Source organism: Chinchilla lanigera, unplaced genomic scaffold (assembly GCF_000276665.1).
Source record: "Chinchilla lanigera isolate Chin_1 unplaced genomic scaffold, ChiLan1.0 scaffold00003, whole genome shotgun sequence".
Lineage (NCBI taxonomy): Eukaryota > Metazoa > Chordata > Mammalia > Rodentia > Chinchillidae > Chinchilla > Chinchilla lanigera.
In genome coordinates, this window is record NW_004955404.1 from 17,584,995 (window position 1) to 17,599,612 (window position 14,618).

Genomic DNA, 14,618 nt, shown 5'->3' on the forward strand with positions numbered 1-14,618 from the left:
TCCAGAAGCTGATCACACCTCATCATTTTCCACAGCAATACTTCCTCCTGCCATGGTATTTCATCTTACTATCATCAGTAAGTAACCTCTCAGGCAGGTCTTTCTCTACTTCTACCCTGCCTCATCCACCATTAGGCTTTCCTTATTCTCTCTGGTTTTGTTTTTTTTGTTTGTTTGTTTGTTTTTGGTTTTTTGTTATGTTTCTTGTTTTGTTTTTTTATGTCACCTATAATTCGGACTGGCTTTAAACTTACTATCTACCCCAGGTTTGCCTCAAGCCCACAACAATCCTCCTGCCCCAGCCTCCCAAGTGCTGGGATTACAGGCATACACCACTCTGCCTGGATATGCCTTTCTTTCTTTCTTTCTTTCTTTCTTTCTTTCTTTCTTTCTTTCTTTCTTTCTTTCCTTCTTTCTTTCTTTCTTTCTTTTTTCTTTCTTTCTCTTCTTCTCTCCCTCCCTCCCTCCCTCCTCCCTTCCTTCCTTCCTATGCTTAGGATTGAACCTTGAACTCCGGGCCTCATTCATGCTAGGCAAACATTGTACCACTAAGCTATATCCTTAGCCTTAATTTGTTTATGATTTTCAAAGCAGCCAAAAATGATCACTTTAAAAGACAGGTAAAACCACACCATTCTTCCAAAATGTGTTCAAAATCTTCCACTGGTGGCCCATTTGTGTAGAGTAAAATCCAAGATCTTTCAAAGGCCACAATGCTGTATTGGATCTGCTTTCTTTATCACCAACTCTGTCTTTGATTTTTGACCTCTCTCTTGCTCGTTCAGTCTCTGTCAAGAACACTGTACCTTTACACCTCCTTTCACATTCACAACCTTCCATGCTTTGCAATTTTGGTATAAACCTTCCTCCTGTTTGGAGTTCTCTTCTCCAAGGTCAGCCTGCATCTGGAATGTTTTCCCAAACCTTCATACGCTCTTGTGAAAGGTGGTTGGATTACGCAGGCGCTAGCCCTTGTTAGGAGGTGGACCTGGCTAGAAGAGGGCCACTAGGTGCATGACCTGGAGGGGCTACCTGCCCCACCCTGTGGCTCCTCCCTTCTCTCTTCCTTACTGCCTGCTCCTTTCTCTGTTTCCTCGCTGCCCTGACATAAGCAGCTTTCTAGAGACACCGACCCTTCCATCATTCATTACCCCACTCACACCTACTCATCTTTAGCGTGAAACTCCTAAAAAAATGTGACCCAAAATAAATGTCTCCACCTTTACATAGTGAGTGCTCGCTATTGTGTCTCAGCTTTATGTTTTTATGTATCAGCTAAAACTAAGTTTAATGACTAAAACTAAGAAAGCTTCTTTAAAGGAGCAACTGCATAACTCATATACCTCCAGATTTGAAGCAGTGATGAACAGATTCCCTACGATGAATGTGATCATTATGCATACTTAAAAGGCACCAATAAATGTAATTAATTACAAAATGAAGCAGTAATGAAAATAAATATGAATTGCATATGAATGAATGAAAAATACATATACATTACTGTGTGTAATATAATTGTTTCTATTTTTATAAAGACTTTTTATTAAAGATCAAGTAATTCAATCAAATTGTGCACCTTAAAGTCCTTGGTGGACTGTACAGATTTTTATATTGTTTTTTAGCTTCCAGTTAATAAAGCATTTGGAAAAAGGATAAAATAACTAGTTTGTTCTGAAAACATTTTCTAGAATTATTTTTGCTTGAGAAAGTCCTGAATGCTGTGGATAGTTACATGAGTAATTCATAGTTGCTGTCCGGAGTGTTATAATGCAGTACAAAAAGAATGATACACAAATACAAGGAGAAAAATCGCAGGACAATGTGTTTTCTCGGTCTGGGTCTCCCTTCCGCACACACAGAAATGGACCCTGGAAAAGGAGATTGGGTGCCATGGCCTTCAATCTTCTTTGACTCAGCAAACCAACTCAAGATGGAGGTGAGCTCTATACAGAGGTTTCTTGGGATACACTGGAGCTGTCAGCCAGAGTGGGTAGTGGAGAAGCAGAGGACAAAGTCAAGATGCAATGCATTTTCTGCAGAGGCCTCAGTTCTCACAGGGAAGCCCTGAAGCTGACATGAGCATTCAGAATTGTTTTGAGTTGGGGTAGGGAAGCTGGTCCCTGCCATGTAAGCTGCTCATTAGAAGGAGGCTACTCTGAGAAGGGATCTCTCCCAAGGCAGCTGTCTTCAGCCAAGGCAGACCCTGTAAGGAGGCACCTGGCCCAAACAGCTATAAACAAGATTTAAAAATCCTGTGCCTGGTAAAGAATGCCCAAGAAAGCAGGGATGGGTATTTTCATGTGCATGTAACTGATCTGTGCAAAACATGACTGCATTAGTCTGCTTGAGCTGTCATAACACAATATCACCGATTAGTGATCTTAACAAAAATTCCTTTTTCTTATCATACTGGGGGATGGAGCCCCAAGATCAGGGAGCCAGTATGGTCATTTCTGGTGAGGACTTTCTTCCTGTCTTACAAATGGTTGCCTTCTTTCTGTGCTCTTACATAGTAGAGAAAGACAGTTCTGGTATTTTTGCCTCTACTTATAAGGGCGTCAGCCTTGTGAGATAAGCACCCCTTTGTGATCCTTAACCCCTACAGTTATTCACAGGCAGTATCTCTACACAGAGTTACACTGAGATTTAGGGCTCTAATATGTGATTCCAGAGAGGACACAATTCAGTCCACAGCAGTGACCCATGTCATATTTCCACTTCATCATATCCTCCTTGAAGGACTGAATTTAAGATGCTCTAGAGAAAGGAGATCAGCCAGAGCAGGCAGAGAGGAACAGCAGAGATAGAACTACTGACTACCAGTGTTTCCCCTAGATGACTAGAGCTGAGTTTCCTGGAGCAGGGCACTGCCGGAGAACAAAGACCGAGCAGAAGCCATGTGGACATGCATAGGTTTATTACAAACCACTTCCAGATCTTCAGTTTCCCCATAGGCACACTTTCCAGAAACCTCATTTGACGTATTGGGGTCCGTATCTTCAGATTTCCCCTCTTTTCATCTGTAAAATTTCTGTTCTCCTTTTCAACTGAAAAGGAAATACCTCACCGTCTTCTGGAAGTCATTGGTCTACAGGGTGATACTGCAGGGAGCCAGACCCAGGAGGACAAGCCACCATGAACACATTTACACCTGTGTGACAGTGCTAGGGCCCATCTTCAAGTTAGAATTTAGAGCCCCTGGCAGCTCAAATAGGAGACTATATTAACCTATTTAATTTGTAAAAGTTAAAACTGGGTTTTTTGATATAATATTTAATTTCCTGATGAGTTTGACAAGAGAGATGGTTTTCCCATGACATTATCTGTAGAGTGGGAAAGCTAAACTATAATTCTACTGGCTCCAGGTAAATCCTATATGCAATAAAATATTCAGAAAACAGATGTTTGCAATTTAAAATTATAACACATTTTTTAAACATCAGTTCCAAATAAGAATGGGGGATAGAGATTTTCAAAACCTCTTTTACATGAAGAAGTTTGGAATGCTACTTGTCTCAGTGAGCTATCTCTCAGTGCTCCCCAAAGGATGCTGATGTGATATCTCAATCTTAACTATTTCCCCATGAGCCATAAACCCCGTCATTGGAAGTAACCTGTGATTTTCTCTGTATATGAAAATGGGCAACATGGATTTGCAGGTTGAATGCGTAACGATGCCAGAAAACTCTAGCACTATAAATTCAATTCTATTACAAATAACACTGCCAACATATTAGTGAAAAAAAATTTGGGTAAGACTCTCTGCTTCATAGATAGACCTTTGATGACACTTATTCTCTTCATATCATTTAATTCCTTTGTTATTTGACTTTTTCCAAAGGAGATTCTTCCTTTCTCTGTCCTTTAAGTATTGGTGAGTCTAAAAAAATATATCTAAATCTTAGTATGTATTTCTAGGGTGATCTGCATGGGTGATTTTAACCTAATCTCTACCTATAATAAATTCTGCTAAATATGTATTTGTAAGATAGACATTGTTCTAAACTTCACACATCAGTCTTAAAGCAAACACACCAAAGCCATGTTAAAATCATTATGTCTAAAATGAACGTGTACCCTACCTATCTCTCTAGATTTTCTTCCTAGCTCTTTTGTGGAGGACCTCTGAAGCATCTCTCCTTAAAAGAGGAGCAATTGCCTCCATTTTGGCTGAGCCTGACCCTATTTCCACGTATTGATATATATTGATCTGGTGAGGACTTTCCTTATCCCTTCAGTTGGCTTTAAGCAATGCATATCGGCCCAGCTGAAGTGTTGATGGTAATCTTTGGAGGCAGTAGGTGTGTTTCCCCGATGCCCTGCTCATGGCACTCACGTATTTCCTGTCACTCTCACAGTCACTCATCCTCAAGCCACTCCTTTCTTCACAAATGAATAAAATCTGGGTTTGGTCCTGGGTATAGCCCTTTGTTCCAGATAGTCATCATCATGGCTGGACCTAGGACCCCTCAGCTCTCCAGAATTACAAATATGACTTAGTGTCTTTATTCTCACCATGGGCTGCACTGGAAGTGGTAGATTGGAATTAACTTGCTAGAATTCCAATAATTTTTCATGGGATTACAAATATAAACTTCCTGGGCCATCAGGGAGACCAGCAAGGCTCTCTGTACTCTCGGCCCCTTTCTGCTGGCAAGCAGCCACATCTTTTATGCAGTGCCAGCTGTGTCCCTGAGTGATGCTGACGAAGCTTGGAGTAAATGGATGCAGCTATACTGGTCACCAGGACTGCTTTCAACTCTAGCAAAGTGGAAAGTGTCGCCAGTGACATTTCCACTGACCGCAATCACACAGCCTGCATCTTCCTGATGATTCCCCCTCCGGCAAGTTCAATGGCACAGTCAAGACTAAGAACAGGCAGCCCATCGTCAGTGCAAAGAGTTCCATCTTACAGGCGGGAGCTACTGCAAAGATTGAATGGGGCGATGCTTGTGCTGAGTATGTTGAGGAGTCCAGTTTTGTTTCCACTATTATGGAGAAGGTCCAGGCTCACTAGAAGAGGAGAGACAATGTATCATCATCTGGGCCTGCTTCTGATGTTCCCACATTTATAATGGGCATGAACCACGAGAAGGGCGATTCCTTCCACATCATCAGCAATGCTTCCTGGGCCACCAACTGCTTAGCCTCCCTACCCAGGGCCTTCCACAGTACCTCTGGCACTGTGCAGGGAGTCATGCCACAGCCCATCACACAGAAGACTGTGCGTGCCCATCTAGGAAAGTGGTGTTGTAAAGGTGTGGGGCTGCCCAGGACATCACCACAGTATCCATTGGCGTCAACACAACAGGGAGCAAGGTCATCCTTGAGCTGAATGGGAAAATCACTGGCATGTCCTTCCCTTCCATAATCCCACTCCCAGTGCGTTGGTTACAGAGCTGACCTTGCTACCGGAGAAAGCTGCCACCCTATGATGACATCAATAAGGTAGCAAGGCAGGCTTCAGAGCCCCGTAAAGCTATGCTGAGGATCGTATTTTTTCTGCAGCTTTAACAGTGACACTCACTCTTTAAACTTTGATGCTGGGTTGGGAATTGACCTCAACAACCACTTACCCAGTCTCTTTTCCCGGTAAGACAATAACTTTTGCTAGAGCAACAGGGTTTTGCTTTATGGTCCACGTGACATCCAAGGTGTGAGAGTCCATTGTGCCTTGGCAGGAACATGAAAGGACAAGAGGGGCCATCCACCACGGGGGAGACTACTCCGGCTCCATCACCCTCAGTGCATGAGTTCACCTCAGTATTTATCCCAAAGCCCCTAAAGTCAGGGAGAGGTTTAGGGAGTCCTGCTTTCTTACATACCATCAAGAGAGTCTACTCCACCCATTAAAACAAAGCAGATTTTCTTCCCTGGGCTCCCTGTTTTATGTACCCTTTCTAAAATCTGGGAATCATTTTTGAATCCTCTCTCTTCATCACTGTATTGTAATCAGTCACAAAAACCTGCCAATTTATATACTGTATAGTTGTCATAGCCTTTTGCTACCACTTTGCTTGTGAAGGTGCTAATCATCTCTCTTCTAAAACACATCCATACCTTTCTCCAGTGCCTGTGACATCAACTTCACTCTAGGGTACTTGATCCAACACTTTAATATTCTTCTGGAGCTCCACTGCTTAATTTTGTGATTCTCCATAGCAAAATAGCAGTAACCAATTATTTTGAATATATAAGCATATCAGTACATTTTTGAAGTATCTCTTATTATATAGTACATATCCATCATAGAGATGTATTTTTAAATTATATGATGAGTCAAACTGAATGACATTTCTAATACTTTTCCCCAGATCCAGCCTGCGATCCATGGCACCTCCTTGTGTGCGTGTGTGTGTCATTGTGGGTTGAACTTGGCCTTCACACTGGGCTATATCCCCAGAACTTCTTTATTTTCTATTATGAGGCAGGGTGTTGCTAAAATGTTAATTTGCCTAGCTGGACTCGAACTTCAGATCCTCCATTTCAGCACCCCAGAATGCTGGGATGAAGGAGTGCACCACCATGCCCAACTGATCGCCTCTTCTATATGTATAGTAGTTGTGTGCCACATAACTATATGTATACTAACTGTCTTACTTTTAGGGTGTATGTTAGTTACTAGAGGAGAAAGTTTGCTGCAGACAGTGTATCTTCTGTTTTCTGTGTCTCTCAATTGCAGGCAGAAGCCAAGGCCAGTGACTGACCTAAACCAAGCATGCAATGTGAGTTCTATATGAGGCCTGTGACATTCTGTCAATGATAAAATCACCCAATAATGCGTTCTTCATAGTGTAGCCTATTTTTAAGTGATTTATGCCTGTATATGATAGAACATCTACAAAGGTCATTAAAATGATACTATCAAATCAAATATCAATAATAATTTGAATATTTCCTTCTCATACTCCAATGGATTACTTTAAGTACCTGCTGCTGTTCACATCCCCCCACTTCAGACACCCCAAACCCATACATAACTCCAATGTTTGTTTTTAGCATAATATACAGCATTCTCCGTGATCTGAGAGTGTTTTTAATTATACTGAGTTTATTGGACTTACCTATTGATATGGGTGTTATTTTTACTAGACAGTTTATTTATCCTTCAAAGGAGCCATTTTAATTTACCATTGTATCTCCAGAGACTAAGATATGGTAGATTAAAGACATGTTTGTTGGGTGAATGTCAAATATTTCCTTCTGTGTCTCTTACTTTTTAATTATATTATTGAACCACCCAGTGATTAATTATATTATTAATTGGGGAAGAGACTTATAGCTACATTTCTCTTAAGTGTGTGAATCCCATTATTTCATTAAAAGATAACTGAAGTAAATGAATTTAAATTGTAGAAATATATCCATCCAATGCTTCTTGAGAATAGAATGATGGTAGTTACAAGGTGAGTAAAAACTCTAATAGTAAATAGATAGTGAAAGAAAACACAATTGTCCGTCTCAAAGTGCTCTAAATTGTCTAGGTGATTACTGCCAGGTTATTTTGGACACAAAAAGAGTAAACAGTGGGTAATCTTATGGATTCTCAAGTCACACTGCATATATTTATTCTGTTTTATAACCTTATTGTGTACTATAACAAATTATTTAACTTATCTATGAATACTTCATCAAACAAAAAATAATAAGCATAGTATTGATTATCACAGAATATTTACGAGAATTAAATGAGATTATAAAAGTATTCACAATTGTTTATTTTAATATGTATATACCTATAAAATATTCACAAGAGTGCTGGAAAGTGCTAAGACTTTAATATATACCAGATATTATTTCTATCATTGATAAAGAATAGAGTGGAATTTTATTTTATTTATTTATTTATTTATTGGTACCAGGAATCGAACTCAGGTCCTTGTGCTTTGCAGGCAGATGCTGTGCCACTGAGCCATCTTCCTGTACCTAGAGTGGAATTTTAAACCACTTTTAATCCTGAAAAACAAAACTGCAGATTTGTATACTCTTGGGGTGCAACTATTGTAGTGATAATCACCACCTTATAGATTAGAAAGGAGAAATTCAAATTTCATATAGGGATGTGGTTCTCACAGAAGATATTTTAATAGTTTGTCAATAGGTTGCATAAATTTATGTAATGTTTACTGAATGCATATTTATTAAAGCATCTCTCTGTGTTGGCCTGTGTTCCAGGCACTAACAATTCATTAATGAATTTAAGTCTTATACCCTATTCAGTTTACTTTCCAGTGCAAAAGATACAGAATACAATATATATTTTGGCTCCTTCTTAAAATTTGGTTACAAAATAGTGCAAAATTAAATAGGAAAGAACTTAGAAGAGACCTAGACTGAGGAAGGCAAGACCTAGTAGAGAATTATACTATCACTAGGGCCAGAGTTGAAGAGAATTGGCAAATGGTCAATATACATATAATGAGGTATTTGATAAACTAATAAAAAGAGATGAGTCTAGCAGATTTTTGTCTAAGAAGTTTTTGGTCTGAGCAACTGTGCAATTGTTCAGACAGTACACAAAGTAGTTTACAACTGGAACAGGAGCTGACACAGAGGCCAATCAAGAGTTGTGTTTGAGATATCTGAGTCATTATTTTGACATCCAAGTTAAGAGAGAAACTCAGAAGAAAGGTTATCAATATTACATGTTAAGAATGGAAAAAAGTTGGAAACAAAAGTTATTTCACAAGAAGGTTAAAATTTACTTTAATTTTCTTCATGTACCCTGATCCAAACAGCATAAATTTGCTATCTGCTTTTAAAATGAGTAATTTCAAAAAAGCAACAAAGAAAACTTGAACTGTTAATTTTATAATATGAGCTTTAACTTCATAAGCAATTTTTGCTTATGCAATAGCATAAATTTGCTGTCTGCTTTTAAAATGGGTAATTTCAAAAAAGCAACAAAGAAAACTTGAACTGTTAATTTTATAATATGAGCTTTAACTTGATAAGCAATTTACCTTTTATTTTGGTCACAAAGTAGACACCAAAGTAACTTGTGCATGCAGAATTTCCTTTTGTAAAGCTACCCTATGAAATAAGATCATTGCTCAGCTCTGTCGCATTTTATTTTGCACCAAATTATGCAAGGTGCATGAAACAAATAAATAGCAATGCTATAAAACCATTAATATGTCACGTCCATAGCAAAAGAGTATTTGATGTATAAACACTTAGAGATGAGAAGGCCCTGCTTGCGGAAAAACTTCTGTTAATCAAGGTTAATAGAGGATAGAGTAATAAATAATCTCTGACATAGCAGAAGCAGATACATTTATGGGAAGATAGATTTTACATATAGTTGATGTAATAGAACTATCAAGTTAACAACAACCCTTGGGGCCAGTTTGAATATTCATTAATCTGTCCTACTCTGGATTTCACTTAGAATGCAACTGTCAATGAACAAATGAGCTTTTGTAGAAAAGGTGATAAACAAAATCCAATGAATTGGCAAATTGGAAAAACTTGAAAGAGAATAAATGCTGTAAGATTAAAACCTGAATGGAGGACTTTACCTCACATCTCTGCAGGGAAGACAAAAGCTTCTCACCAAATCACGTAGCTTCCAAAAATGTTTTTAATATTTCCTTAGAAAGAAACATCTGCCACGATAAGGATATATTTTAATTTTTTTTTTTGTAGAGGACTTAAACTTTTTAAGTCTCTTATTTTCTACTGCACATTGAAAAGACAATCTCTAAATAAATGGATTATGTTTTAGTTCAAAAATTGCTAATCTTATTTCCCAGATGAGATTATCCAAAATGTACAAATAGGTGGTTTTCTCCAAGGCAGAGCAATAAGTATGTTGATTAATACCAATGGCAGGTGGGCACAAACAGAAGTATAATGTAAGGATCCCAATTAAAATGCCTATTGGAACAAGGTAGTTAGGAAATGAATAAAGCACCTAGTATGAAAACAAACAAAAATCCAAGTCAAATCTCTACTTACAACTTTGCAAAATAATGCTGATGAGGGGTGCCTACCACTTCCTGTCAATGACAAAGAATGACAGAGTTGGGCTGAGGGGAGCTGAAAGGCCCATATTTTATCGTGAAATGGGTGAACCAGAGAGTGCAGAAAGGAAAAATATAATTTAGGATAAAATGTATAAAGTGAACATCCAGGTAACCACCTCATAGTCCAAAACATAGAATATTTATATTTCTGTACACAAAAAGCACCCCCCATGTACCCATTTTCTGTCAAAATCCCTTCTCTTAGACTCTCTTAACTTTGAAACAATTTTCTTGTTCTCCTATTTATTCTAAATAGCTGTGTGTGTGTATACTCAATAATATAATTTTTAAAATCTATATATGAAATTATATTATATGTAATATTTTGTTTGCTTAGCATTACAAATACTAGAGTCATCCAAGTTAGGTGTTTTCTTTCTCTTTTTTAAACTATACTTCATATTTTCTAATATTTTGCACTATGTAGTATCCTCTGAACAAGGCAAAATTTATCCAGTAGTCTGTTAATGGATATTTGCATTATTTAAAATTTTGGGTTATTATCAGGCAGTCCCCTTATTTTCAACTGAAGAAATTAAGGCTAGAGGACATTATCTTAGTGCCAAGGCTGGGGGAAAATCGCTTGTTTCAGGTTTGGGGAGTTATCAGTGTTTCTACCAGTGTGGTCTGTCTCACTAGCAAAATTTGCTGAAGTGAATGGAGAATGAGCCCTACATCTTAAGATCACCATTCAAAATGAATTAGGAAATTGTTCTAGCTTAAATGTAATTTATATAACTTTATTAAATTTGATATGTATAATTTCATTTTATCTCGCTGCTAAAAATCTGGACAGCAGGGAAAACCTAGAGTACTAAATATGTAGCAGGTATCGGTACTCTTTGAAAGTTAGATTGACTGTATCATGCATGTTTTCAATTTCCAGCTAAGATAATGATCTTCAGCAGTGATCTGTTTGTCCTCCTCAGACTTTCAGGGAGAACAAATTCGAATTAGGTATTTGCGAGGTGAAGACACACAGATGGTACTAAAGCCAAAGATTCTTTAGGGAGAGAACATTTAGCTAAAGGAAAAGAAACTTTAAGCCTGGTATGATGGTGCATGTCTATAATCCCATCCCAGCATCTGAGCAGTCAAGGTAATAGAATCAAGGCCAGCCTGGACTACATAGCAAGACCCTATCTCAAAAACCACCACAAAAAGGCAGAGGCTTCAAAGCTAAGTCTTAAGGAATTACATGGAGAATTGGCTCAGTAAGGTGTCTGAGCTGGCACCGGGAATGAATGAGAAGTAGTAGAATAAAAGGGAAACCAGTAGATCCTGGTGTCACAGAAACCAAGAGAAAAGAATGTCTTGGAAGTGAAAAGAGGGATCATATGAGGAACTGTCATCCTTTGAGAGGCCACAAGACAGGAACACTGGGAGCATCCACTGGATTTAGTGACAGAGAAGTCACCGGGGTAAGTGAGAAAGGCTCTGGAGGGATGATAGGAGAAAACCACAGTTGTGAGGGTTATGCAATATCAGCAAGAGACAGAGTGGAAACAGTACAGAGACAATGATTTTAGTGACTTTGGGGAGGAGAAATACGCTCTTTTAAAAAATTTGCATTTTTATGACTACATGTTTGCAGTACATAACGATTACACTCATTATGGGGAGAAGAAACAGGTATGTAACAGGTCTTAATTTTTCTTTCACCCCCTTTCCCTTCCCTTCCTCTGCTCTCCCTCCATTTCTTGGCCCCCTTCCCTTTTACAAAAAAAAAATCTATCTCCTGTTTTCTATTATTTATGTTTTATTTTGCTCTTTGTATACAATTTGATTTTCTCACGTAAGGGAAGCCATGTGATATTTAAGGCTGTGTGTCAGATTTACTTCACTTAATATTAAGGTCTCAAGGTGCATCCATTTCCCTTCAAATGACTCAAATTCATCTTTCTTTAAAGTAGAGGAGTATTCTGTTGGGTTTAATATGACGTTTTCTTTATATATTGATCTATTGATGGAAATACAGTTATTATTTTGTTATAGTTAAGATTTAGCAATTACGACTTGTGCTGCTACATAGATACTCATGGATCACTGTATGTGACGTCTTTCACTTTGTTAGGAAGATACCAAGTAAAGGAAGAGCTGAGGCACATGGAATCTTCACATTAGTTTTTTGAGGACTCTTTATACTGATTTCTACAGTGGTTGTACTAGTTTACACTTCCACCAACAGCGGAGAAGCGTTCCTGCCCGCAACCGCCACAGCTTATCTGCAAATGAACCTGGATGCAGAGCAAGGAGAAGATCTGTTTGTAATTTGTACAATTTAAGGCTACCAAAAAGCAACAGATCTGAAGCAAATAAAGATGTAGAAAGCATGCGGGATTACACTAGTTAAGGTGACAGAAAGGAAGGAGAAAATTATGGCAGAGAACTTAACTACTGTAATAAAAAACTGATTAATTTCCTAGTACAGGACTTCATTTTCCTCTGGTCTTAAACTATGGATAGGAAGTTCTGAAACTTCTTCAGTCCTAGAAAAGTCTTGTCTTTAATGCTGTACTCTTGTTTGCTCTCTTTCAATATTCTTACTATTCTTTTTACTGTTCAGTCTAAAAGAAATTACTGTATACTTGCCATACAACGTTTAAATTCCATACACTTCTATTTTCAGGGAAAATTCTCAGGAGGTCTGGCACATTTTCTGCTCCATGATGTGGCCTATAATCTTTATGATATCAACTGATTTAACCAGTACTTTTCTTTCAATTTTCCCAGTAAGCAATGGATTCATGGTTAATTTTCTACCGACTGTATTAGGGTGTCTACGCTGTCACATTTGATTTTTAATGTGAGGAAAACTGACATACCTCATCTGTTTTATTACATCCCTGTGGAAACATCAAGTCGATGTCTGAGATTGTATCAGTCAGGCTGTATCCAGGAAAACAGAAACTGTTTGAAGCGCAGAGCATTTAGCTCAGGGAGTTCGTTGAACAGGTGAAAGAAAAACTACGGAAGGAAACAGCAATGAGTCAAATACACACACTAAGAGCAAAAGAAACCGCTCTTTCCTCAAAACTGGAAAAAGCAGATAGTGGAGACAGAAGTATGGGACCTTAGGAGCTCAGGTCACCAGTCAAAAGTTGGAATCACTGAGCCTGCCTAGAAGATGCTGGAGCCCTGTAGGGGATCAGGGATTACTCCACACAGAGAAGCTATGTGAGGGCAGCGTGGGAGAAAACATATTCTCCATCTCTCCTTCCTGAGGGAGCCTAGGTCAGGAAGCCCCTGGTGACTCTTCCCTGCATCTGCGATAACATGGAACAGAGGAAGGTCAATGACTGCATTGGACAGGGCAAGCCCTATACTGCTTACAGGTGGTCTGTATTTTTATGGAAAATTCCAGTGAACCTCAGATTTGAGGACTGGATGTTACTGCAGGTGAGTTATTTACCCCTCGCATACTCATTACAGTATATATGTCCAAGCAATGATGTCTTCCTTCTTCCTTTCCTTCTTCACAAAGACAACTTAGCTTAGCCATAGTCCACCCTACGTGATTTCCAAGTGGTAATACTGGATGCACTAGGTAGGTCAAAATTTCCCATGCAAATTTGATAAATGTAGAGGTTTCTGGTCCCATAGGAAGTTTTGGTAGAAACTCAATGGTCTGAATTTAAATACTACAAAACAAAAACAACTAATTCTGAAGAACAACTGTACTAGTGAATCCAAGTTCAAGGAACAAATACAATCGTATTGGAACACAGTATAGTGTGTATGAATTCCTTGCCACCGATACTGTTTGAAATGACTGTAGACCTCTTTCTAGCTCTGTCAGTGCCTTTGTCGCATTCTAAATGCTGGGACAGAGCCATCTAACTCATTGGAATGACCTACTTTTTTATCATACTGATTTGGTTACTGATTCATTTTGTTTTGTTTTTCCTGTTTCTCCTTATCTCACCCTTACCACACATATTCACAAGGGTTGTTGAAGTGACAGGATTGTATTTTAAGTGAATTTCGCTTTAAGGTAGAAATCCTTACAAGCAAACACAAATGCGGCAAACATTAGGCTAAAATCCAAAGCCACTTCAAGCACATAATAAATGGTACAATGAAATTACCCAACACAAATACACATTGGATTCTTTTAAAGAAATCCCATTGAATTCAACAATTAGACATTACCTTTTGATATATTCACCTGAAGCTAAAAGTGTATTATTCAGCCTAGTAGTAGTAACTCAAGAACTATTTCGTCCTTCCCTATGAAAGGACAATACCTAACACAAGTGTAAATGATTTAACAGTTAGCATCTGAGTCCAATTACTAAGCCCCATATTCTATATGATATTTAACCAGCTGGACCTGGTCTATCTATATTAAACTATTTCCTTTTAACAGGTTTATGATTTATTGTAGTGCTATTGATCTAATGAGTCATAAGAAGTTCATTTTTTTTCATAGGGAGATTACTCTCCCCAATACAAGCAGATATAAACTATTTTTAAAATGTTAATCATCGTACAGTGTTTGGTTTTGAAATATGGCTCTAATGGAAAGTCAGCTAAGCATTTCTAGTCATGAACCTGCCAGCCATATATAGTTCTTTTCCTCTCCACATC

At 38.3% G+C, this 14,618-nt stretch overlaps 1 protein-coding gene across 2 annotated transcripts in view; it reads right to left on the minus strand.

Annotated features, from left to right (window-relative positions):
* Gpc5 (glypican 5) overlaps window positions 1-14,618 on the minus strand; it is a 1,267,099-nt gene that overhangs the window by 760,629 nt on the left and 491,852 nt on the right. The window contains exon 7 of one of the 2 annotated variants that reach the window (XM_005374118.1): window positions 4,401-5,013. The exons of the other annotated variant lie outside the window; for it this stretch is intronic. Within the exon in view, the coding sequence (XP_005374175.1) occupies window positions 5,011-5,013 (3 nt within the window). The 3' untranslated portion in view covers window positions 4,401-5,010. Of the gene's footprint in view, window positions 1-4,400; window positions 5,014-14,618 lie in introns of those variants that run through there. 2 annotated transcript variants of the gene reach the window in all.